Genomic DNA, 25,461 nt, shown 5'->3' with positions numbered 1-25,461 from the left:
TTTCTTTTCAGCCACGAAAATGTATTTTGAAGACTTCATAGAAGTACAGTCTTTTATATTTATTCTGTTATTTCCCATTTCTCTTGTTCTCTCTTCATTCCTGAGGTTGCAGCTTTCCCCCTGGTGTCATTTCCATTCTGTCTAAACAGTTTCCTTTAGCAATTCCTTTTAAGCAGTCTGTTGGCAACAAATACTGTTTTCCTTCATCTGAGAGTATCTTTATTTCATTCCTGAAGGACATTTTTGGTGGGTACAGAATTCTGGGTTGACTAATCTTTTCTTTCAGTTCTTTAAATATGTTAGGTCACTTCCTTATTGCAGCCATTGTTTCTGATGAGATCTGTAGTCATTTGAATTATTGTTAACCTATCAGTAATGAGTCATTTTTCTCTGGTTGCTTTCAAGATTTTCTTTTTGTCTTTAGTTTTCTGTCATCTGATTACATAGTGTTTAAATATTATATCTTTGGGTTTATTCTGTTGGGCTCACTGAGATTTTTGAATCTCTAGGTTTGTCTTTGGTGGAATTTGGGAAGTTTTTGTTCATTTCCTCAAATATTGTTTTGCACCATACTCTTTCTACTCTTCTTCTGAGATTTCTATGACACAAGTGTTGGACCTTTTGAATATACCACAAGACCCTAAGTCTCTGTTTGGTTTTTTTTTCCCCCAATCTTTTTTCTCTCTGTTGAAATTGCAGTTTATGTTGATCTAACTTCAGGTTCAATGGTTCTTTCCTCTGTCATTTCCATTCTGCTATTGAGCCCATCTAGTGAGCATGCTAGTTATTATATTTTTCAATTACAGAATTTCCATGTGATTTTTCTTTTTACCTTGCTTCTTTACTAAGGCTTTCTGTTTTTCAGTTCTTTACAGAATTGTTCTCTCTTAGTTATTGAAGCATTTTTATAATAGCTGCTCTAAGGCCCTTGGTAGATAATTCTAGTATCTTGCCCCTTAGACATTGGATGCAAATGGAGATTTTTTCTGGCTATTCATACGTCAAGTAATTTTTTATTACTTTTACAATTACAATTACAATTTTTTATTGTTTGGTTATTTTATTACTTTTGGTTATTTCATTATGGAACTCTGGGTCTTGTTTAAATCTCACAAACATGCTGATAATTTTATTTTAGCATGTAATTGGCCTGTTTGATTTTAGACTGAAAATTCTGACCAGGCTTCTATGGGTTGTAAATCCAATGTGAGTTGAGTTTTCAAAGCATTGGCAGTGCCGTTTGAATCTGTCCCACCTCAAGCTCAGGCTGGGTGGTAGCTTATATGATAGTATAGTTCTCAAAATCTATGTATGCTACGTAGGATTAGTTTCATCCTTATGCAGCTCAGAGTGAGTGCAGGCGTTTATAAGCAATTGTAAGGGGCTGTTTTCTTAAGTCCTCTTTCTCTGTGGTCTCCAGGGAACTTTCAGCTTCTGTGGGGTCTTCCTTTTCATCCTCTGACCAGAAATCTGGGGCTATAGCTACCTTGCTTTGTTACACACATTATGCTCCTGTGTCCTGACCTGGACAAACCAGTGGGAGGACAAAGAGAGACAAAAAGTAGTAGAGCTTTGCCTCACTCTCTTAGGACCTCAGATCCTGTAGCAAGAAAAGTTTTTCCTACCTCCTTTAATCTCCTTTTAGCTTCCATTGCCTCTGCTGCTACTGCCACCACTGGATGCCTTAGGGGCTGGAGTGTAGGAAAAGAAAAGAAAAGGAAAAAAAGAAAAAAATGTAAAAACCATGATTTTCCGCATTCTTTCTAAGTGTTAGAAATTCCTGCTACTCGTCTTTGAACCAGTACCAGAGCTTCTCTTAGGACTTTCTCTGTCCACATTCTTGTCCTCACTTACAGGTTCTGGGCTTCCTGAAGTCAGGTTAGAGGACATAAGAGCAAAAACAATGGTAAACTCACTGCTGGTTTGGTGGCACTTCCAGTTCTAGTCATTTTCCCTAATCTGCTTGCTACTGTTTGCTTCTCAGAGTCTTCAGACAGCAGCTCCATGCGTTTTGTCCAGGTCTACTAGATGCAGTCAGTGAAAGACACAGGGTGGAGTGTGCCTATTCCATTTTATCCAGAGAAACGATAGTCTATATTTTTCTTTTATAGCCAGACCAGGGAGAATATGGCCTCTAAGGCAGTGTCATCATCATCACGTCCTTTTAGTATATTTAGTAATCATTCTCTTTGGGGCGAGTTTGAGGTACTCTACCTTTTCATTGGAGACTCTGAATAACATACCATGGCGAGCTGCGTTAACAGTGGAATCCTGCACATCTCCTGGTAGAACAAGGTGAGATAGCTATTTCAACCTCAGACACATTTGGCTGATTTAGAGAAACTTTGGGACACTTATAAAATGATGCTGAGATCAATTTAGGCATCCATCTGCTATCTTGAAAAATGGCATCCAATAAAACCTTTCAACTGGGTATAATTTTTGTAGTTTTTATCATTAAATGCCACACATGTATTCCATGGGAACAAGAGTGATGCAGGCCCACTGATTAGGGTTTCAAGTTCAAAGAAATACAGTTGTCCTGCCTCAGTGCTGTGCTTTTCTGTACACTAGGGGATGGCAAGTAGGATGGGAAGTGGATGGAATTAAGTGACATATGTAAGTGAGAGATATCGCTTCCTCCCCTTTCCCTGTACTGTGTCAGGAGACAGAGTATCTCTGCCCGCTGAGAACTGACATGCAGCTCTGTGCCCACTTGGTATGTGGAAGCTCTTTGTCGTAGTCAGTCTGCCAAGAGAAGTGTGCATTTGTTCCTAGCCTCTGTATTTATGGTGTTGCTTTTTAGGACAATGGATTTAATCAGTCTCTTCTTTTTTTTTTTTTTTTTTCCCTAGACTATGACAAAATAAATATCGTTTCTTTAGGGGTTTCTATTGGTTTCTGGTTTCAGCTCAAGTTTGGCAGCGAGAAGGCCATTTATTTTAATGGTTGGGTATTTTGTTCTTCTCCTTGAATTGACTAGTGAGGGAAGAACCAGTGCAAGAGGAATATTTGGTACCTCTTTCAGAATTTGGATTGAGTATTACACTTGATCATCCAAAGATCTTTCATGGTATCTCCCCTTCCAGATACACACATGGAACACAGTATTATCCAATGTGCCAGCACAGCCTCACCCTTCCTCTCCTCCCTCACTTGTAAAATGTGAAGGGAGTTGTGTAGCTGTGCGGTGGGCAGTGGGCTAGGGTCTGGGGGAAATTGTAAGACCCTGATTTAGGACATGATTTGTTATAAGACCTTGGGCTGCTCACTTAAGTTTTTCTAGCTTCATATTCACCCACTGTAAAAAGTGGAAGAGCCCAGAAGATTGTTGGAAAGGACTACCAGCAAATGACAGCACCTAACCCCCTTCTTCCTTCTTCGGAATGGGTGGTACTGTTTGGGTTTCTATTTGCGATGAGACCTGACACTAGACTAGGATTGGGTCACTCGTGGGAGAAAAAAGAGGGGTGACCCTAACATAAAACCATCTTCTAGGGTGCTGTAAAGGCATCCCTCCCTATATTGCTTACAGTTTTGTGTTGCCAGCATTTTTTTAACTTTTTTTTTTTTTTGCAGGAGAGGTAATTAGGTTTAATTTTATTTTAATTTTTTTTTAAATAGAGGTCCTGGGGATAGAACGCAGGACCTCATGCATATTAAGCATACACTCTGCCATTGAGCTCTACCCTCCCCACCTGCCGACATCTTTGTTAAATGACTGATGTTGGGGGAGGTCCCTGGAACTCCCTGTGGTGAGAAACAGAATTAGCAGAATTTTCTGCCTAAATGCATTTTCTAGGGCAGTAGCATTGTTCATCAGCCTAAGTGACACTGGTTCCCTCAACCCCCTCAACCTTTCTGTCAAAAACCCACCCCCAGTTTCCCAGAGCTAGAAGATTTTATCTGCATGTGTAGATGAAACCTGGGTGCACCTGTCTGGCTTTCCCCAGGCCTCTCAGTGAATGGAGATTTGCTGACTGTTCTTTTCTATACGCAACGAAAGCCCAAGCAAATGCAGCCCTACCCAGAACAGGGTCCTGCAGTGGCCATGTCTGGAAGGGGAACAGCTGTGTGCTGGGATGTGTTACCTGTGGGACACTCAGAGACGGTAGCAACCTTCGGGGTCCTGTCTGGAGGATTGAAATGTACTATGGACTTGAACTTGGTCGTGGGACCAGCGAGCACAGGCACGGGGAGGCCTCTCCGTGACCAAACAGGATCATCACCAGTCTATTTTTTCTCATCAGTACCAACTGTGGTGTACTATCCTGGCAGTTTTCTGGGAATACTGAACTGTAACCAGTACTAAAATCGCCTAAGAAATGCAATAAGGAGAAAAATGTGCCTTCTAGAACTCTTCTCAGGAGACATAAATTTTGTGGTTGGAAGGAATACTTTGGTAAACTATTTGGGGTAGGAGGAATGTGTTCCCCTGAGGTGTTACTGCGTGTTCAAGTGACAACAGATATTTTCTAATTTGCCCTCTAAAAAGGATGAATCCACTTAACTGCAAGCCTTTTCCTTTGCTGAGGGGAGTCTGCAGAATTGGGGCCAGGACTGAATTGCTGAGGACAGTAGAGGCTGAGGGCTCTGACCAGTGGTCCTTCTCCTCTCATATCCCCACCTAGTGCTTCGCCTCTTCTCCAAATACAAGTTCAATAAGTATTATTTGTTTGAACAAACACCAGCTTTTTAGCATGCCTATCCTGGGGGCCAAGGGTATGCCAAGTATCAGTTCAGAGTCAGTCTGGCTGGCAAACAAGGAGGAAAGCCATTCACTTAGGAAGGAGGATAAGAGGTAAGAGTGGAATCCAATGAGCCCCAGTTGAGGGATGTGGGCAAGCATCAAGCCCAGAAACCAGAAGCAGCTAATCCAGTCTACCCATCAGGGTCTTTTTGGCTCAGAGCTCCTTTGAGAAGGCCAGGCTGGGTCTTCCTACATCAGATGAAAGGTACTGTCCACATAGGACCTTTGTCCTGTTTTGAGAGATAATCAGTTCCTCCAAATACCTAACTTCTTTCTTTTCATCATGTCTGTTTGGAGTAAACCTACCAGCCACTAGGAGAGAGGGCGTGAGGGAGGACCTCCAGGGAACACGGCTATCTTTTGGGGACAAACTTAGTCTGCTTAGTTTTTCTTCTCAGTCCAGAGGATCCTTTGATGATCAGTGATGTTCCAGGATTTTCTAGCAGCAACTAAGGAATAGGAAGCCCTGAATCATAGGGCCAACATCTAACTGGCCTGTGTTCCTTTGTGCGAGTAGGAGAGATGTTTTCATCACCATCACCAGCATCATCACCAGCCTCATCCGCGTTGATCACCATTACCAACATTCATTATGTCTAATGACAGCTGCCATTTATAGAACATCTATAGGAGACACACTCAATAAATGCCATCTTTTAGTGCGATTAAACCACCAAAGCAGCAAAGTCACATAGGAAACCCTCAGCAAACATGAGCTGCTTGCCAGGCACTGTGTTAGGTGCTTTGCCTGCCTAGGAGGTAGATGCTCTCATTGCTCTCATTCTGCAGGTGAGGGGATTGAGGCTGGGAGAGGTTGTGCGACTTGGCCCCGGGGGTATTCGGTGAGGCCGAGATTCGAACCTAGAGGCTACATGTGCTTCCGTACTTCCTATGTTGCTGCTGCGCTCAGGATTGTGGCCCCGCTTCAAAAGAAACTGCTAACCCAGCTAAATACCTCAGCAGTTTATAAGCTGTCCGCTTTCAGTCTCTGGACCAAACATCTTTTTGATGAGGCCTAAAACCCATGCTAGGAAGCCACAGAGGGGAATTTCTGAAGTCATTTCTAACTTCCTGTGAAAATATTCTCTAGCTGGCAAGAGATTTTCTAGATAACAATGAACACACAATGAAGCGGGTGCCTCTGCCCTGGATACCTGGCTCACGAATAACCCATTTGGCTTCCCAGTCAACCTGATACCTGCAACTAGCAGGATTTATGCTCACGGCTTGAATGGCTCTGTTCAGCCAGAAAGCAAAAGTTTATGGCTGAAACCCTTTGCTCTGAAATGAAATCTAGTCTCTTTGGCTCGACTTTATTAGGCTGTATTGTACAGCGATAGGAGACATAAGTATCCAGAATCTGCTGTCACTAAAACGGGACTGAGTTGGCAAGCGTTTTTGTCCTCACACTCAACACTGTGTCCTAAAATGGAGAAGCTGAATGGAGATGAGGGATACAAATCAGGGCAATTTTCTGAAACTTTTATTTTTTAATTGAATTAAATATAGCCATGTCATTGTTCTCTCTTTGCATAGCCCACGTTGAAATGGAAGCTAAACTATCATTGTGGTAACTGGATCAATGGAGAGAGACTATGTAGATAAATCTGGATCCCCGAAATATTGTTTAGACTAATTACCACCACAATCCAAACACTTGGATAACCATCTTGGGCTTAATTATCTACAAGCGTTCTCTGTAACTGGCTCCAACATTTAGTGATACTCGTGGAAAGCATTCTTTTTCATCTCTAACGGAGATCCTTTGGGCTATGATTGATTCTCTGGTCCTCAAAGGTGTGACGGAGAATACTTTTCCCTGTTCTTCACTCTCTTTGGGAATACCTTTACTCCTCTAAGTGTGGTCCATGTTTGGGGAGCATCAGTGCTGTCTGGGAGCTTGTTAGAAATGCAGAATCTTAGACCCCACCCCAGGACTACAGAAACCACATTTTATTAACACACACCCTTGGGTGATTCATATGCAATTCAGGGTTTGGGAAGCACTAGACTCAGAGCCTCAGACATGCCCACTGGTGAGAAATTATCCCTTGTTAACATCAGTGGATGCACTGGATTCTCCCCAAACTGTCTAAAATATTGAAGATTTTGCAAAGGCATAGGTAACTGTCTAGTGGTTTGTCCCATCAAAAGCTCATTAATTCCTGTGCTGATTCAAATGCTTTTCTTTCTAACTCCTTTCCTTTCCTCCCAGTTCTTAATTAATAATTAATTAATATCTAACAGTTGTTTTGGACCTCAACTTTAGAATTTAGGAGTCACGGAATGGCCAAAGACAGCCTTTGCTAGGCTCATTCTGTTTCCTGTTGAATGGTTGTTTGACCCTACATTGGAATCCAAAGAGTGAAATCAAGAAGACAGAGGGCTAAGTCACATGGGGAACAGCATAGTCACGAGACGAGGGAGCCAATGGGGCTCCCTTCTGCAGGGATGGCGATGGGACTCCTAGTTAGTAGGAGGAAGGACTTCGTTAGACTGGTGGCGAACACACCAGTTCCTAAGAGCTCCTTCTTTCAAATTCAAGCCTTCAAGGTATTGCGTTTAGAATTTAGAAAACCATAAGCCACTTGCTAAGTAGCCCAAGGGGTTCTAAGATAACAAAATTTCCTAGAAAATTATACTCAGTAAGAAGTGTGCTGGGGAGTTTTAAAATGACCCGATGATATGTGCTCCCTATGAGATACCAAGAATGCAGATTTTTTTCAGCATTTGGAGGCAGAAATTGGTTCACTTCATGGTCTGACACTAGATGCTGTGACATTGTAAGTGCTTCTTGGGGATTAGATGCCTGGAAAAAGTGTGCTTGTTTGCTTGTTTCTTTGTGTCTCTTCCTCCAGTTTTGTCTTGCTCAGTTTAGTTCAGTTCAACAAATGTTAATTAAGTGCCTCTTGCAAGCACCTTATAAGGTAGTGTGCTGCTGGTTCTAGAAGATACAGAATTGAGTGCGTAAGGGAGGAGCCTGTGTTTCAAATTCCACTTTATTGTAGTCTCATCAAATGTTAAAAGACCAAGATGCTGTGATGGTAGCTAATGATAACTAACCCCAAGTGCTTACTTGGAGCCTGGGCATGTTCTAAGCCTTCTTTAGCCATCATCTCAGCTAGCCCTCCCAAGCGCCAGAGGTGGGCATGATTTGTGTTCCCATTAAGGCAGGCAGAGCACATCACACTGGGGACATGAGGAAAGGCCTCACAGATGAGGTGGCTTATGATGGGAGCTTTATAGGAAGAGTTGGATTTTTGACAACCAAAAATGGCCACAGAGAGATCTGTTTCTGACAGTAGGGTCAATCAGGGAAACAAAGCTGTGGGGAGATCAGGGAGAGGAAGTTTTTAGAATAGCATTGCCTGTGTCCATGAGCTGCTCCTTGAAATAAAGGATTCTGTAACTAAGTACTGTGTTTCCCCCTTGGAGACTTACAGTTTAATCCGTATTAACATGTGAAATGCTGTAAAAGTTGTACTAAAAAAAAAAAATCGCCAAGATGGCTTTGTTAAATCCAGTGCTTCCCAAATATACTTCATCCCTTCAACAAATACTGAGCTACTGTCATGTTCCATGCACTGGAGATTCAGATGAAATTTTATGCCTTCAAAATAACCTACATTTTAATAGGGGCACCATAAACTCCCTTTCTACTCTCTTATGTTCAAGGTGACCCCTGTGAGTAAGTTCAGTTGAGCTTACTTTGGGGACTCTTAGTGGAGAACAATTCTACTTTGCTGGAATTTGGGGGAAATTGTGGGAAGTAAGGTTTGTAAGACAGAGTGGGACCAGCACAAGTGTAAGTGCAGCCCGGGGACAGGTGCTGTGAACTGCCTGCTCCTTGCCCACCAAGAGCCAAGTACTGAAAATGACAGGACGTGCTTAGAGACGTTGAGAGCAATTTGGCAGATTAATTTTATATTGGTTGAATCTAATGATTAAAATTTTAGATTTGTACTTTGCATATCTTGGCTATTTTTTTTTTAATTCATTTCTGTTAGATTTTGCCGAAGTTTGAGTCTGCAAAATGATGGATATTAGAAATAAAAACAAAACCCTGGTCCTTCACCCCAAATGGGTTGAGAAGCTCTGTTCTGGAAAATCCTGCCTACCAGGGACCAAATCGTCCTTGTGAGGATTGCTTAACAGGCACCTGCTGGAGAACATTTACTTGCTACTTGCCCTACCCAGATGAGAATTGTTTTTACTGATATTTTAAGAACCCTATTATTTGAAGCACAAATGATGATACTCTTAACTATTCTCAGGATTGCAAAATCATCAAAGCCCTATTTGGACAGATAGTGAATAGGCCCATCTTTTAAAAGGTCTGATGTCTCTTAAGCGTAAATACCTTTTCTACACTGGAGGGGAAAAGAAGGAAAAGGTAGAAAAACCTTCCACATTTTGAAAACAATGGCCAATTTCCTGCTACAGAGGCAAGACTTTCTTAAATAATTTCTGGAAGAATTTATGTTTTTATATTTTAAATATATATACTTATGTTTTAATATTTATGTTATTTAAAAACATGATATTTTTATGTCACTCTCTCTGCTCACCTTTCCTTTAACTTCAGTTCCTCTTGCATTCTGTCTTTTCAGAGAAGTCTGGGTTAGATTAACATGGCGGGGGATGCCCTGTACTCTTTTGCGTGGGGTGTGGTCTGTTAACCTCTCTCCAAATACCTCATATGGGCTGATTTTTTTTTTCCTAATGCCTGATGGAAGAAATCTCATTTGATGTCTGCAGCCCACTAGTCTGAGAATAAGAGATTTGGTGTAAGTCCACCCCAGAATTAATCTTTGGAGTTGTTTATTTACTCGTTTAGTGCTGAAGCAACCAGTTATCTGGCATTCCATCAAATCCCAAATAATTAGTTTTAATTGACATTGTCCTGAAGCCTTTGGAAAAATCTGAGATCCTTTCATCCAATTCTCACATTGTGGAAAATGCAATCTGAAATGGGCCATAACCGTGGAATGCCAAATCGTTACGGAGTCCCTGAAATCCCCTGCTGCTCTCAGAAGGGCAGCCGACCTGAGTCCACATCCAAGAAGGACCACATTGATACGCAATTTGGCACAGAGAAGAAATATAGTCTGAAAAGGTGCAAATCACCGTTGGTTTCCCATCTCTTTTGCTTCTTTCCTTTGGTTTTAACTTTATCACCAGTTTCCTCCACCCCCAGAAAGCTGTGCAGGGAGGCAGTCTCTGTTCTGGCACCTGTGAAAACTTCAGCTAGCAAGACTCAGACGCTTTGTTTTTCAAGTCTATGAGTTGATTTCAGGATTTGTGATTATACTGAAGAATGTTGAGGCCAGGAAGGCAGGGAGAAAGAGCTACTTGCCTACTGGTAAAAACTGGGGCAAGTTTGTTAACATTGGAACATAGAGAAAAATAAAGGAGGAGAGAGAGAATCCAGGAATTGGGTCAGTGATAAAGTCTTCTTAACATTCAGTTGTCCTAAACATTGTCCTTTCCAGCAAGAAATGATTAGATGCAACACTGATTCAGATTTTTCCCAGTGACAGAGCATGCTGTTGAGGGGTGGGGATAAAGGACCCCCCTCATTTGAGTGACCGGCCCACCCACTCAGTCTGGAGCCCATAAATGCAGATTCCATGTTTATTATTGTAGTCGATAGCTTGACACATTCTGTGGGTGTTCTCTCTTTTTTATAGGAATAAATATGTTTTTGTGGGATCTAAGATACATTGGCCAGCTCCTGTCACTGTACTGTATTTTAGACTGTCACATTATAAAGGACAGTGACAATGTATTGTGTAATTTATATGTACAAATATTCATTCAGCAGTAGCTAATTAATTCTAATTAAGGACTTTTATCATTTAAAATTAGGCATCCTTTAGAGGAAGCATATCAAGAATTTGGATAGATTTTTTTAAAAATGTAATATAATAAATACTCTCTAATACAGTAGCCTTCCACTGCCAGTTTTGAGCAACGCTGGTGTGTATGTTACGATGCACCTCTTACTACAGCTATTAACATAATGGTCATTGGTTTTTATAACTTCCTCTTAGTTCCATTATTTTTTGATGTGCACAATACAACATGTATTTGGATTAAAACCGTGTACTTGTTTTCAATTAAGTGAGGCTTGGTATATGATAATCTTTGGAATTATTTACATGACTCTGGAGGTAGGGATGAACTTTTGCAAAATTATTTGACTGTAATCAACACGGTTATTCAGACTCTTTGCTGGGAACAGAAATCACAGTGATCATGTCATACCCCAGCTGGGATGGTTGATTTTTCACATTCACTGGGCCGTTAGCATTAGAGAAACACCGTTTCACTCTAATCAGAGAGAGCATAAAATATAAAAGGTGTCGTTATGGACCCACCATTAGTAGCACATGCAGAATCTGGCATCAAGAAGGTGTTAACTTCCCACAGAGCCAAGGCTGATGTTTCCAGTTGGATGGTACCTTTGATGGTGGAGCTGTCGGCTCATGGGTTGGTGTACAACCATTTACTTAAGGGATTGAACTAGACTAGTTGAAAAATTAGACAGGGAAGGGCAGATAAATAATACCATGAGAAGTGTGGACGAGCTAGCCCAGCAGCTCAGTTCCCTTTCCTCACTGAAGATCTACGAGTATTTGATGGATAAGGACCCAGAGCACATCGCCTGCTCATCTTTGCTAGGTGCTCTTATAGAGCAGCTGGGGTTGAATGTGACAGCCAAAGGAGAAACTGGTGCCTCAGGAGATGCTTTGCCTTTGACTGATTGCTGAATGGCTGGCAAATTAGTTTGGGTACCTTTCCCTAAGTCATTTTGGTCCCATTCCTTCATTCCTCTGCTGGGAAGTGTGTATTCACATTATAGATAAAAACACGTCGACAGCACAAATGTGGAGAATAGCATGTTCTATTTTAGGAAAGAAGTTGTAGGCTGGGATGGTTCCATTTTACAGAATAGAAATGATGCTGCCGTGCTCTTAGGGGAGGTCTGAACTCTCCTTGCAGCTGGATGTAAAATCAGTATTACTTCTCTCTGACCCCTGACAAAATCTTGGGCTCCAGAGCTGAAGACACTGAGTCCTTGGGGAGCTCCTGTTCTGATATTTTTCTCTGAGGTACTTATATTCAGCAAATCCTCCATGCCTCCCCCAAATCCTAGCACCATTGTTTCCCTATCCATCTCATCTCCAGCAAGAGATATTATGGTGGGTGGTTAACAGCATGAATGCTGGATCCTGTTTGTACCACTAATTGGCTTTGTGACCGTTTGTGGGTTACTTAACCTCTCTGTGCCTACTTTTTATCATCTGTTAGAGGGGAATCATAATGACAGTAACTCCCTCTACCCTCTCTAAGTCTCTTCCTCCACTGTCATTGAACAGTGTCAAGTGTTTTAAACTCAACATTTTTTACCCTCGTTTTCCCTTTTCTAAGGATGTATTTCATTACTGCTCACAGAAGTAAAAGGAATGTGCACTTTTGTTTGTGCTTTTTTCAAGATAAGTCAAAGATTCTATGCTTGAGACATAGAAAGGTAAATTTTGCTAAGAAAGGGTAATTGACACCCTTGCCTCAAGGTGAAGATTGACACTCTGTTGTCTGAGCTTGTGACATGCTACAGTGTCACGGGTCTGGATACTGGCTCCCTGACTCCCTGATGCGATTGCCTGTTCCTGTCATTGTTCTGTCACAACTTGTCATTCTTGCCCTTAAGGATGAAAAGGTCTAAGTGTTCATTATAACTGATTCTTCTTATGTTATACATATAGTTTTTTAATCTTATTTTTTATCGAAGTTCAGTTGATTTACAGTGTTAGTTTCAGGTATACAGCAAAGTGATTCAGTTGTACACACACATACATATATTTTCAGATTCTTTTCCTTTATAGCTCATTATAAGAAATTGAATATAGTTCCCTGTGCTGTACAGTAGGTCCTGCTTGTTTATCTATTTTATGTATAGTGGTATGTATCAGTTAATCCCAAACTCATAATTTACCCCTCCCCCACCTTTCCCCTTTGGTCACCATAGTTTGTTTTCTATGTCCATGAGTCTACTTCTGATGTGTAAGTAAAATTTGTATCTTTTTTAAGGTTCCACGTATAAGTCGTATGATCTTTGTCTTTCTCTGACTTACTTCACTTCATGTGATCATCTCTATGTTGTATGGGTTTTTTAAAAAAAATTAATTGTGGTAAAATACCATTGTAGTCATTTGTAAGTGTTTTTGGGAACACTTGGGTTTTAAGTGTGTGTAGGAACATTTATCAGAAACTGAAAACTTGTTAACTTATCAATAAGGCAACTGTTTTAAAGATGTGGAAGTCTGAAAGGGCTATGACAGTGAATTCAAACTCCTCAGCACTGACACAGGCCATTCAGTGCTGCTCTCAGGTGTCGTAGACACTGTCTGAGAATCTGCATATGTATGTGGAAGAGGTATTTTGCTTTCCAGAAAAGTTCTGTACATTTTTGCCAGTTTTTTAGACTTTCAGTCCTCAAGCATTTCAGGTCCGCAAAGACAAACCTGCAGGAAAAAAAAAATGTGGAAAAAATCAGCGAAAGTCAGAGATGTATGGTCAAATATATCTTAGCCAGGTGTATCTGGTGCTTTTTCTGGCAAAGAGAAAAATATGGGGAAGTAAATACCAGTTCAAGTAAAATTCAGTCTGTAACTAGAACGGCTCCTAAGATACAGAATATGCTCAATAAATATTTGCTGAATGAATGGGTCAATGAAACAAGCAATTTTTTTGAAGCGAAGTTCAAAAGAAAAATGAATGATATTATTATCCTACAAAGAATTTGTTTCTGCTTAAATTGAAAAAGTTTAATGATGAACCTACAACAAAAATTTGGCCTCAAGAGTAGTTCCATTAAGACATAGAGGCATGAAAATACTGGCCATAATTAAAAGAACCAAATTAGAACCAGATTAATTGAGGAATAGCACCAACAGTCAATAATAATTGAGATTAAGTTTCATATTTTCATTGTTTTTGAAAATCAAGTGTAATATTTAAATTAGCAACATAAACAGCATATTATAAAAGGAATGTCTCCTAAAAGAATAGGCTGAATTCTTCTAATTCGAGGATATTACTTGCTATTCTTGAGGAATAAAAACTATACTAGAGGATTCATATTTGGTAATTCCTCAGATAGCATCCTATTTACTGATAAAAATATGATAATATAGTGCCTCAAATATTATTTATTTCGAACTATTTACTGATGAAGACTAAGCTTTCTTCAAATTAGTTAGAATTAATGACCTTAGCTTATGAAGTCAAGAATATCTTTTATTTGAAAAAAAATGAAATCTTGTGATTCGGGTAAATTAAAAAGTTTGTGCTTAGCTAAATATATAGCTGTTAATTTTTAAAATCATAAAGTTTAGCCATAGAAAAAGGTTGAGTCTTTTTTAAAAGACTCCACTCTGGGGAAGGCGAATTTGTAGATGGACAACCATACCCAGCCGTTGCATTGCTCATGTCTCACGTGTGTGAGTAGGTTAGAAGCAGCTCAAACTAATGAAGTTAACCCACATCATCTAATCACCCAGACTGAGCACAAAGCAGACAAACAGCACAGAAGCAAGGAGCATTCAGTTTATTTCTAAATTTTTCCTAGCTTTTGTAGTTCAGAGCGTCACCATGTAGATGATAGGTGTGTATTTCCCACTGTTTCCAAGTCCAGCTTCAAGCATTGCATTTCCCCCAGTTAAGTGACTACTGGGCCATAAGCAAGGTGCCTTTTACTTCAGTACCCAGCACAAGACATTGTTAAGAGCCACAGCCTGTTGGCTGGGGAGCTCCCTTTCATCCTCCCCTTATCTAAGCTCCAGTGGAAGTGAGTGTAAGAGGCAGCAGCTTGTAGATACCCAAGGACCGCACAGCCCGCCTGCCTTGGGAATCTGTGACACCCCCAAACTCCCAGAGGGGCTGTTATTCACTTGGTAATTTTAAAAGATTGATTCCAAGGTAAAACCCTTCCAGAAATACCTCCATGAAGAGGGCTATTGGGAAGGCCAGTTGAACTTGATTCATTAGGGAAAAAAATTAATGAAATGTGGGTTAAGAGCTCTCTGAAATTACATTTTACTTTTTGTGATATTCAAGATGGGATTGGAAAAATCTACTTTTTCCCCCAAAGTAGGCATAGATGCACTGTTTCCTGTTACATGTATGCTCGTTGCAAAAGCCTTCAAACAATCAGAAATCTATAGGGAAAAAAATATCATTCTGCATCTCAGAGATTAACTTTACTGTTTTGGTATAAAGCTTTCTGGATCTTTCTAAGACTTTACAAACATTCAGATAATTATAAGGTATTTAAAAAATAAGATCAGACTGTACACACTATTTAGTAATACACTATTTATATAATTTCTCTCTGAAAAGGTATACATTTTCATCATAATTTTTAATTGCTTCCCTGTGCTCTGTCATATAAACCTACCATTTGTGGTTATTTCTAATTTTTCAAGAATAGAAAGATGTTCTTGTACATATGTATTTGCATACTAGTCTACTTGTTTCTTTGTTCTGAATTCTTAAAATGAAATAGTTGTACAAATGAGTATGTACTTTTGTACATTTTGGTAACAATTTAAAAATTGCTCTCAAAAAATTATATCAAAAAAATCGTATCAATGGGGAGGTGAGTGCCCATGCCTTCAGACTCCTGGAAATCATACAGGTTTAAGAGGAGGTGGTGCTTCAGAGGCGATGTGCAACAAGTCTGTGAGTTTAGGGTCATGGGAAGCTTCACGTGGTGTTTCAGGTTGTGTTGTGGTTGTTGAAAAAAGTCACCATATGCAACCAGTGCCTTTGTTTGCCAGTTGGGGTAACCCGAGTTTCCTTTTTGCAGCCCACTCTCATACCTTAACCCCTCCTCCTGTGTGCTTTTCCCTTAGATTGAGGAAGACACGTGGCAGAAGTACTACTTGGAAGGAGTCTCAAATGAAATGTACACGGAATATCTCTCCAGTGCCTTCGTGGGTCTGTCCTTCCCTACTGTTTGTGAGTAAGTGACCATTAACCATATGCTCTTTGGGTTTCGGGGCTGTTTAACGTGCCCCTTGCAGAAAAGACACCCCACCTGTGGCCAGCACAGTGGGGACACTCGACAGTTACCAACTGGCCTGTGCTCAACCTAGTGCGATGAACGGGAAGGTGGGTCACTGTATGGTCCTTGCCTTGGGGGTTTCTGCTGGTTCTCCTTTCCCTCCGGTCCTGAGGCTCTCAGGCTTGGCTCCATCATTTGTAATAAATGATGAGCTGCGGTTTTCCTGCATGCCTTCAGTGATGCTCCTGTGATGGAGACGCATTTAGGAAGGGTGGCAGGAACCCATGCCTCTGATTTTACCAGGGCAAAACCAAATCTTCCTAGCCCCCTGACGAAAGAAATTTTAATCTGCCTTTCAGTCAAGTCAGATCGTAAAGACATCAGAAAAGCCACTGTTCAAAGGGCTTTCACTCTTTGCTGAAGGAATGTGGAACCAAGTTGAAATAGTCCTGAGCAGTTTTGCCCCAACTCGGTCAACTCCCATGTTATAGCGGAAGAAAGGCTTAGCATCTCCTTACACTGGCTCAGCAAGATAGATTTGAGCAAGAGGTAGCCCCAGCCTGCATGACCCCTTGAGACAGAACAGGGAATCACCTAAGGGCTGTAACCTCTGGAGCTCCGGGTCTCCCAGGAAGCTTCCACCAGGATGATGCCTCGGAGTCCCCATTCAGAAGCTCAGGTGTCAGGTGCAAATCAAACAGAGGCGATGTCCCCTGTGAAAACACAAACTCCCTAAGAATGCTGAAGCACAAAGCCCCGATCCTTTGCCACTGTAGCAAAGAATTGGATTAACTCAGTCTCACTGATAAAACCTGGGAAGAAACGGGAATCTGGGCACCCACTGAGCTGAGGAAGAAAAGCTATTCCCGCGTGCTGTCTGGCTGCCAGCAGACCAAACCCACCCTCTGGAAAGAGCAGCCTGAAGAGGATAGTCCTGGGGCTCTCTGGCTCCTCTGCCTCCTAATTTTATGTTCTGTGCACAGCAGAGAGGACAGAGTGCCTGGTAGCTTGGGGTTGACCTGTCAGTGAACACGGCAGGTGCGCCCTGTCTGTCCCTGGGCCCAGACCCTAAGCAATCCAGAATGGTTCGACTGTTTACTGAAATTTCTCACCCTGCCTCTAAGCGAAGGTTTAAATGCTAAATGGACTGGAAAAGTGAATAGGTAATTGATTCCGAAGGAGTTATTTTCTGAAAATGGATGCCCTGTTGTAACTCCCGAGTGTTCCTTCCTTTGAGAGCTATTTCTCCTTCTGCCACAGAAAGAAGTTAACCATTCAGAGGCGTGGGTCCTGAAACACTGAGGCTGTCCCAGGGGATTTTCTCCACCATGGGGCTTGGCCTGTCTAGAATAGAAAAGCCCAGTAGTATTCAGGACTTAGAAGCTGGTTTGGTAAAGGGCAATTGAGGCCTCCTATATCTAATATGCAGGTGGTCTGAGCACACAGCAAACTGCCAATGCCTGGAGGGGTCCAATGGAACTGGGGGCATTAGCAGGGGAGTATGGGAAGTGCCCTTCTTTGGCTGTTGAGTCTCCTGGCTTGACTGGTATCAACAGGAGGGCTCCCTTGCAAGTCTGTTCATCTGTGTCCCCCACGCCCCCTCTCTGCTTTCCCACTGCTTCTCATATCCTGCTTCTGGGAACCAAGTCAGTCCATTTTAAGAGTGTTAACCTAGAGGGTTAGGACTGCTCCCTTTAGATGTCCCAACTGGGATACCTGGAGGTGGAAACTGGACTCACGTATTTGTCCTACACAGTGTTTAATTTCTTAAAGTTAGTTGCCAGTGTTTCAAAACAGTGGTTTTTCACTTAAAAACGGCATTCCTGGCCTCCTTGGAAAAATCTGATGAACGAACACAGGACTCACATTTATGCCAAATGCTAACTGGCTCTCGTTTTCTGTAAGGAGAGGGCGAGTGAAGGACCTCCCCTCCCTGCCCTCTTAAACCAGGCCAGATTTGCATTTACACCTCGGCTTGGTCCCCTCGCCGCGTGAGGTTGCCAGCTCTGACCCGCGGTGTGTGTGAAACTTCCCTGCCCTTGGGAGCAGGCTCAGGAGCTGGGTACTCATCTGTAAATCTTTCCCTTGATTGATTTTTATCTTTAGGACACATCCCGAGAAGGAGAAGATCCCTCAGACACACCTTGTTGTCAGAGAATTTAGTATTTGTTTGGTACAGCTTCTGGAATACAAAAAAAAAAAAAAAAAAAAAAAAAAAAACCCACCAAAAAACTGATGTGAGTGAGAATGTGTTCAACTTACTGCTATTATTCGTTTAACACAATGATACAGCAGAGGTAGAAATAATCAATAAAGAAAGGACATTTAATGAGATTTAGGAACATCCCAAAACATTGAAGCTCTCCTCAAGCATTTGATTATCTGGAGGCTTAATTATCTGTGTTTTCTACTTTAAATTAAAGAAAAGCCATAATTCAAAGTTACCAGCAGTTTAATGATAACACTCTTCAATTCAGGTTAATTAAAGCACAGCCGTAATTAGAGTGTAGCGTTGTACATCACCGGGCTGGCGCATAAGTATTTTCATTACAGTAAGAATTGGCTATTCAATTTCAAGATGACATAAAGGATGCCAAAATATATTTTAAGCTGGTTCATGTAGAAGAAAAAGAATTGGGGGATATTCTGCGTATAATAAAACACAGATAAAATATACAGATTTGTAGAGCAGTTTCTGTAATTATGCACAGCATTAAAACAGTACGCAGCCAATAATGTCTTGAAGCATGAAAGGAAAGAAGTTCGCTCTTCCCCTGGGCTGGCAGAGGGCCCCCTTGCAGGGTAGGATGGCCACACCGAAAAGCTGGGTGTTTTCTCAGAAGCTGGGAGAGTCATTCAGTGAAAAGCTCAGGGGGCAGGGTTAATGGGTGAAATTTAAGGTCATTTCCCAAGAGAACAGAATGTAGGAGGAAGAGAGGCAAGATGGGCAGAAGGCCCCCAAGGCAAGCTCTTTAAGAATTCCGAGTGGAAAGAGGCTTTCTTCCATTCACGTGAGACTTGCACCAGCTTCTCAGCACCAGCCTTTGGCTTCACTTCTGTATCACCAGAAGATGCAGCTTTGTTCCAAAAACAGTAATTAATTTGGACAAAATGCCATATCATTTCTAAATATTTCATTTATATTTTCTCATTGAATCCTCACAACAGTCCTGCGACGTTTATATGACTGTCACCATCCCTGGTTTATAAAGGACACTGCGACTCAGAGGATGTCCATATCCCCTTCCAGAGCCACCTAGCACACGAGTCACAGAACCAGGGTTCCGGTGCTGGGGCCTGGTGCAATTGGGAACAGTTTGGAGGTTGACTAATTAAGAATCCCCTGGGGAGCTTATTAACTGGAGAGGATTCTAGGCTTCCTCTCTATATTTTAATATCTGGTGTAAGACCTCCCAAATCTGCATTTTGTGCAAGTAAGTCACATGATTCTGATTCAAAGTCTTAATGATTGGGAACCTCCACCATCTCCATTCCTCCACACACAGGCTGGAATAACCTCTTATTCCCACTTTGGGCTCAGTCACTGGAATATTTTTCCTCTGACTCTGGTCAAATCATAGAATTGTAGATGGACCACATCTTGCAAGCTGATACTAAGATTTAGGTCTTTGTGTGAGCTTCCCCTGCATCATCCCTCCTTTATGAAGGGCGTCCTGCATGTCCCAGGACGTAGAAGTGCACTCTACCACACCAGGCAAGCCACTGACTGCTCTCCTACCCCCTACACCTAATCCAAGTCAGCAGAGGAAAAAGATGTGGGGTACTGAGCCCTTTAATGCTTTCTGTCAGATTTCCACTGGAGATCATAAAAGCAATTGCAAGCCGGGGAGAACAGATAAGCACCAAATGCAGAGAAGTACAGGGGAAAACAAGGACAGTTCAGGATGCAACCGGCCAAGGTGCCTCTTGGCCTTAATGGCCATTGTGATGGGTATGTCCTGGACCTTCCCCAGGATGCCATTAGGATGTTCCTTTTAAGGGCCAGCAACTCCTGAACATCTCCCCTTGGTTTTGCATAGCTGGCTTGCCCCTGGGTCTGTGTGGCAGTAAGATCAAGGCAAAGGAGCTTTGGAATCTGAAGGAGAGGGTACCTGCCATCCATTGTTCTCCAAACGCCAGAAAACCACATTTTCCCTCTTCCCTCCCACTCCCCACCTTCCTCAGCAGGAGACTCTAGAGGGTGCAGAGAGCCATCACCAAGCCTGCAGGAAGTGAGGGCCTGGGGTATGAGGCCATGGTTGCCATTCAGGGGTCCTGGTTTTGAGTGGTTCGTATAGTAGGATGCTTTGTTATATCATGGAGTGTGAGCTATGGAGTCGCAAAGGTCTGGGGTCAAACCCCCAGATCAGCCACTTGCTGGATATGTGATTTGGGACAAGATATTTGATTTCTGCCTACCTCCTTTACCAGCTGCCTGGCCTTAGGCTTGGTACTTACCCTCAGTTTCCTCTTCTCTGAAATCGGAATGATGTAACTTAATCTCTCAGCACTAGCGAGTGTCCTTTTCCCCTCTCCTGCCTCTCCTCTTCCTGCTGCCCTTCTGTTTGGCCTACTAAATATAATAGAAGTATCAAGAAAGAAAAGAATATATCATAGCATTTCCAGATTTTATTTACTCTTAACCCTTTCGAAAATTCTGCCATCACTCACCAGTCAGTCAATCGGCTAGATTATTTAATGAGCTTGGGATATTTGCACCAGTGCACCAGGCACGGTGCTGCCTCTAGAGGAACCAACCTGCCACTAGATTTGATCAAATAAATGTGCATTAAAAGATTAGTAACAATACTTTCAAATGCTGGGTAAAGGATTCTGCTTCCCTACAGCATCTGCCGTCTGAGAGTTTGCAGTCTGGCTAAGGAAAATAATACCCATTCTCAGGGAGAGAGAAGTACCTATTATTGATAAGTGTTTGATAAATGCACATGACTGGAGGACAGATGCTGAGAATTACGGGGACAGAGAGCTCCCTGTAGGCTGGGGGTGACCAGGAGGGGCTTCCTGGAAGGGATGACACTTGTGCTGTGCCCTGCATGAAGGTTGGATTCAGAGAGGGAGTAAAGGGGGAGGAGGAAATTCTAAGTGGTAGGGAACCTGGAGGCTGGGAGCCACATGGTACCACCCAGAACTCTCTCAACACCCCGATCTCTGAGATTGTCCAATGAGAGCAAACTGATTTCCCCTTTAGGTGGGAGAAGGAGACAAATCAGTTCTTTTGACATGTGATGTATTCAGGGGGAAGCAGCAATAGTGTTTTTATCATGAGAACTAGCAAACCTGAGGATGCACCCCCACTGCCGCCAGGTAGGACAGTGAGGGCAGAGGAGAGAGGAGGGAGATGGGGCGGGAGGGACAAGGGAACCCCCAGGTTCAGAGGTTCCACTCCTGCGAGAACACTATGTTCCAGGTCCTGAATCTCGTGGTGAGAGTATTACTCAGTCATTCATCACTTGCAAGATACAAAAGCTTAATTGTATCAGGTTTTTACAGCCCAGAGAGGATTAGGACAAAACATGTATTGAGAATACTGGAGTCTCTCTGTGTCCCCTTGCTGCTGATGGAGCAGTTAAAACCAGATTTGATGTGGAGCATTTAATGCCTGGGTAACTAGAGGAACTCTGACCAGATCTTCACTTTGCTAAAAGGCAGGAGTTCTGCTCTCCAGCCGAGGTGCAAGCATGGATGCTTCTGGGCTGGTTTAAGATAGTGTGGGGGCTGGGGGAGGGTTCTTCATCCCCTTATCCACTTGCATTTAGGGGCCCTAACATTCAGAAAATCATGCTCACGTCCTGCGTTGTTTTATATGGACAGATCTTGCCAATGAAGCCACTTGAGGAAACTTAAATTTCAGACTGCCTGGAAGAAGCTGAGTCTCTTGCCCAATGAAAATGACAGCTAGTTTAACTTGAGTCCTGTGAAATAACTAGTTCTTAGAGAAAGACATCCGAATTTGAATACGGAGCAGAAAGAAGCCCACAGATCCCATTGTTACAGGATAGATTTATTTAGCCAGGCTGCAGAAATGAGTATTTTATGAGAATTTATGGAGAGGTGCAAGTCTCTTTAAAAAATATTTTTCCATGAAGAACTGGCCCTATTCATCCAATTATTCTGGGGGGCAGGGTATTGTGATTAGAGCTGAGCATATGTGAACACAGACAGGAATACAACATTTATGATAATTTCTACCACAAGGACCCAGAAGATGACCAATAATCCTTCAACGTGCTAGTGACTAAACTAGTGACCAAAAGAGCTATTCAAACCCTTAACCAAAGGCTGCAGAGGCAGTGGCAGGTCTAGATTTTTCTAGAGGAGGGGTCAGGGAGGCAGTCCAGTAGGAGATACTGAGGCTTGACGATGCTGCGTCCACAGAGCAAACAACACAGGTTACGTTTGATATTTCTGATGCATAATAATAGCAAAGCTTTGTAAAAAATGCATTTATTGACATTTTAGGCAAATGTTAATTGTCCATATCAAAGGATGCAAAGGTGTTTAAATTCACACTTCTTAGGTGCGCTTGTGGAGATATTGTGAGAGTGTGTGTTTGAGGGCGGAATGTGTGGGGGTGGCGTTCGAAAATCTTCCTGCTCTGCCTCTCTCACAGCTATCCGGGAAATGGAAACTGAGCTACATTTGCATGAGCATTTTCAATCACTTCCGGTTCCCTGGTGCTAAGTCTTACGAATCCCGCTGTTTCCAATTTTCTCTAACTGGATGTTTCCCTTTTGAGAGCCTATCATTTTAAATCAAAGCTCCTGAAAGTGAATCTTTTTTTTCATCCTAGCCCCTAGATCCTAAAGATCTGGTTTCCCAATGTGTGGTATTTACATCCTCATCTACTCTGATTACGCATCTCAGTCTGACATTCCCAGGGTCCCTCTGGGTAACTGAGGAGGGGCTGGTGCTTCAGGGTGGGGCTGGGCTTGGAGGGCACAGTGAAAGCTGCCTCTCCTGTCCTGGTCCACTTAGCTCCTGGGTGAGTCATCGTTAGCAGCCCCAAACCACATCTTTACGTACCCTTCCTGAACACATTAGAAGGTGCAAACTCTACGACAGGTTTCTATGCTTAATTCACACCAGCAAGCAATCTTTCTAGTCAAGGGGGCTGATTTAATGGCAAGAACAATTTATTTCCCTCTGGGTAGGTGGAAACAGTTGGACTCTAATTCTTAAGAGCCTTTGTTCAGGAACATCTGGGTTGAAACTACTGTAGTTAACAGATGATGCTGGCAGTTAAAAAAAAAAGGCTTTGTATAATGTCATTGTCAAATTTGGTAGACCTCTACTTAATAATTATCAAGAAAGCAATATAACTTGTTATTACAACAGTTTTATTGCAGATTGCTGGTTTAAGACCTTTTTGTGACAAGTGGCTTTTTTTTTTCCTTGAAAAAAACGTCATTTCTATTCCCCTATAATTATTTTTGCAACCAGTGGCAACTTCTTGTATTGGACATATTGGGGCATTTTATTTTAGAAACCAAGAATTAAATTCTTGCAAACTTATGGCTGGTCTTATCCTGTTTATCACACTGTGAATGCTTTCTTGCTTCTTTCTTATACTCTACCTCATGCTAAGCCTCCTTTTTCTTCCCACCCCAATCCTGTATATGTTTAAATAAGCCATAAGAATGACTTTAAGGACTGGGTGAGCAAAACCCATTTTACTTTACCGAAAAAATGACGTTGAATGATGCAAGTAAATATTTAATTTCAGGACATCAATTTGAAGTGACCTGAAGCACATTCTTGCAAGTGAACCCTTTATAAACAGGATCTCTGAAGGGTTCCAAAGAGAAATTGCTCTCTGTATTTTAGAATTGTACTTACATCATGTCATAGCGGATTGAAGGCAAACATTAGATTCCCAGAGCATGTCACTGCTATTACTTCCTTCTATGCCCTTCTTCTCCTACCTGTCTGCTTCTAACCAACAAGTTAAAAAGCATCTTGTTTTCACAATTTTATGCTCACTTCCAAGCCTTCTCTGCTAAACTAGACTTTCCTAGTTTACCACCATATCTATTTCATATCATTCCAGCAACTCAGGAGATTCTGCTCCCCATTCTTTCACACATTTATTTAATAAGCATTTATTGAAAGCTTACTCTTTGCACTTGGCAGAATGCCAAGGAGACAAAGTGTGCATCGTGCAATGAAGAAGCTTGGTTTATTGGGCAGAGAGACAGTGAATGAATGATTACCACCACACCGTACCACATCCACTCCCTGTTCACTCATCTTGATCTGCTCCTCCCCTGGGCCCATAATAGAGGCTGTACCTCAGCTGTAGCCTCAAGTTCAGCTCCCCGACATTCGCCAACTCTGGCAGGAACTAATGAAAAACTGTGATTTTTAACAGGGAAAAACATCTTTCTATTTCCAGGGTAAATTGTAAATGACTCAAGATTTATACTTTGCAAACATCCAGAGGATACTCATTAGAGCAGAGAAAATAACTTAGATGCCTGTAGTGGGCAGGCAGTTAGCAGCAAAGGATTAGAAGGAGGAGGTCTGAGACGATAGGGAGTGGTGGGGACTGTGGCACCTTGGAGAGCTCATGTCCCATCCAGAGCGGTAAGTGCTCCCAAGCTCCAGTCTCTTTTAGCTGTATGAAATGCAGCTCCAGTATGGCCATACCAGATTTAGCAAGGAAAACTGAAAAGCTAGTTTTTATATGAAATTAATCTGTGGGTATCTAATTTCAGTTTAAAAAAAAATATTGTGCTGACCAAACAGTACCTCTCTGCATTTTGGGCTTCTGGCAACCACTTCATTTCCTTCACTTTTATAGAAGCATCTGTGTAGCATACTGCAGTGAGACTTGATTTCCACTTTTGACCTTTTTACATAAAAGTTGTTTAATCTTGAACAAGTTGCTTGATTTCCACTTTTGGCTTTTCTTTGGAAGGGCCATTTGACCTTGAACAAATCACTTCCCCTTCTTTGGACGTCAGGCTTTTTCATCTATCTGAAAAGGACAGGACCAGCCAGTCTTAAAATGCCTGAGTGTGAAAATCTATGGTTGTGGCACTGTTTGCATATACACGCACACCTCTTTTTATTGCATATGTCTTTGTTGCACTTCGCAGATGTTGCTTTTTTTTTTCCTTTTCTTCCTTTCTTTTTAACAAATTGAACGTTTGTGGCAATCCCGCATTAAGCACATCTTTTGGTGCCATTTTTCCAGTAGTACTAGCTCACTTTGTGTCTTTGTGTCACGTTTTGGTAATTCTCACACTATTTCAAACTTTCTCATTATTTATTTACTATGATGATCTGTAATCAGTGATCTTTGATGTTACATTGTAGTTGTTTTGGTATTTTTTAGCAATAAAGATTTTTTTTAATTAAGGTATGTACATTATTTTTTTAGACATAAAGCTATTGCACACTTAATAGACCACAGTGTAGTGTCAGCATAACTTTTATATGCACTGAGAAACCAAAAAGTTCATGTGACTTGCTTTATTGTTATATTTGTTTTATTGTGGTAGTCTGAACCGAGCCCACAATATCTCCAAGGTGTGCCTGTAATGACTTAGTTTACATTACTCTGTCCCTCTCTTCTTCATCCCTTTGGCCAGTGAACAAAAGCTTGTTTTAGGTCAAA

The 25,461-nt window shown here is 41.8% G+C and overlaps 1 protein-coding gene across 16 annotated transcripts in view; it reads left to right on the top strand.

The window, feature by feature from the left end:
- KCNMA1 (potassium calcium-activated channel subfamily M alpha 1) overlaps nt 1-25,461 on the top strand; it is a 711,960-nt gene that overhangs the window by 532,272 nt on the left and 154,227 nt on the right. For all 16 annotated transcript variants that reach the window (XM_032491958.1, XM_032491957.1, XM_032491943.1 and 13 more), the window contains exon 15: nt 15,670-15,779. In XM_032491958.1, the coding sequence (XP_032347849.1) occupies nt 15,670-15,779 (110 nt within the window). The remainder of the gene's footprint in view (nt 1-15,669; nt 15,780-25,461) is intronic.

Source organism: Camelus ferus, chromosome 11 (genome assembly GCF_009834535.1).
Source record: "Camelus ferus isolate YT-003-E chromosome 11, BCGSAC_Cfer_1.0, whole genome shotgun sequence".
NCBI classification, from domain to species: domain Eukaryota; kingdom Metazoa; phylum Chordata; class Mammalia; order Artiodactyla; family Camelidae; genus Camelus; species Camelus ferus.
This window is presented reverse-complemented; position numbering and strand designations above follow the sequence as displayed.